We start from the raw sequence: 321 nt of genomic DNA, 5'->3' as shown, positions 1-321 counted from the left end.
CGGGCTCGCTGCGCTGCTCCCCGTCCAGCCGCCCACAGGCGCGGTCCCAGTCCCCGGCAGCATGGCACAGCTCCTGGGCCACCCCGCCTGCATGGAGAGCCTGCGGGCCGACCTCAGGGACCTGCAGGCGGCCATCGCCGACGTCTCCTCCCGGGTCGGGGCCGTGCGGTTCCCCTCCTGGAAGTTTCCCGATAAAGTCTCCTGCCAGCTGGACCTGGGGGAGCTGCTGGAGTGGTTCAGCTACGACGAGAGCGACCCCGAGTTCAACCAGCACTCCCACGTGGTGCTGCTGGAGCTGCTGGTAGACAGGTGAGGAGGCAA

The 321-nt window shown here is 69.2% G+C and overlaps 1 protein-coding gene across 1 annotated transcript; it reads left to right on the top strand.

The window, feature by feature from the left end:
* The first annotated feature begins 61 nt into the window (after positions 1-61).
* On the top strand, positions 62-313 carry CCDC157 (coiled-coil domain containing 157). Its single transcript, XM_029086878.1, has one exon. It carries the CDS (start codon positions 62-64, stop codon positions 311-313), a length of 252 nt encoding a protein of 83 aa, XP_028942711.1.
* The last annotated feature ends 8 nt before the right edge of the window (positions 314-321 follow it).

This window comes from Antrostomus carolinensis, unplaced genomic scaffold (assembly GCF_000700745.2).
Source record: "Antrostomus carolinensis isolate BGI_N321 unplaced genomic scaffold, ASM70074v2 scaffold30639, whole genome shotgun sequence".
NCBI lineage: Eukaryota > Metazoa > Chordata > Aves > Caprimulgiformes > Caprimulgidae > Antrostomus > Antrostomus carolinensis.
The sequence above is the reverse complement of the archived record's forward strand: the minus strand, read 5'-3'. Positions and strand labels throughout refer to the sequence as shown.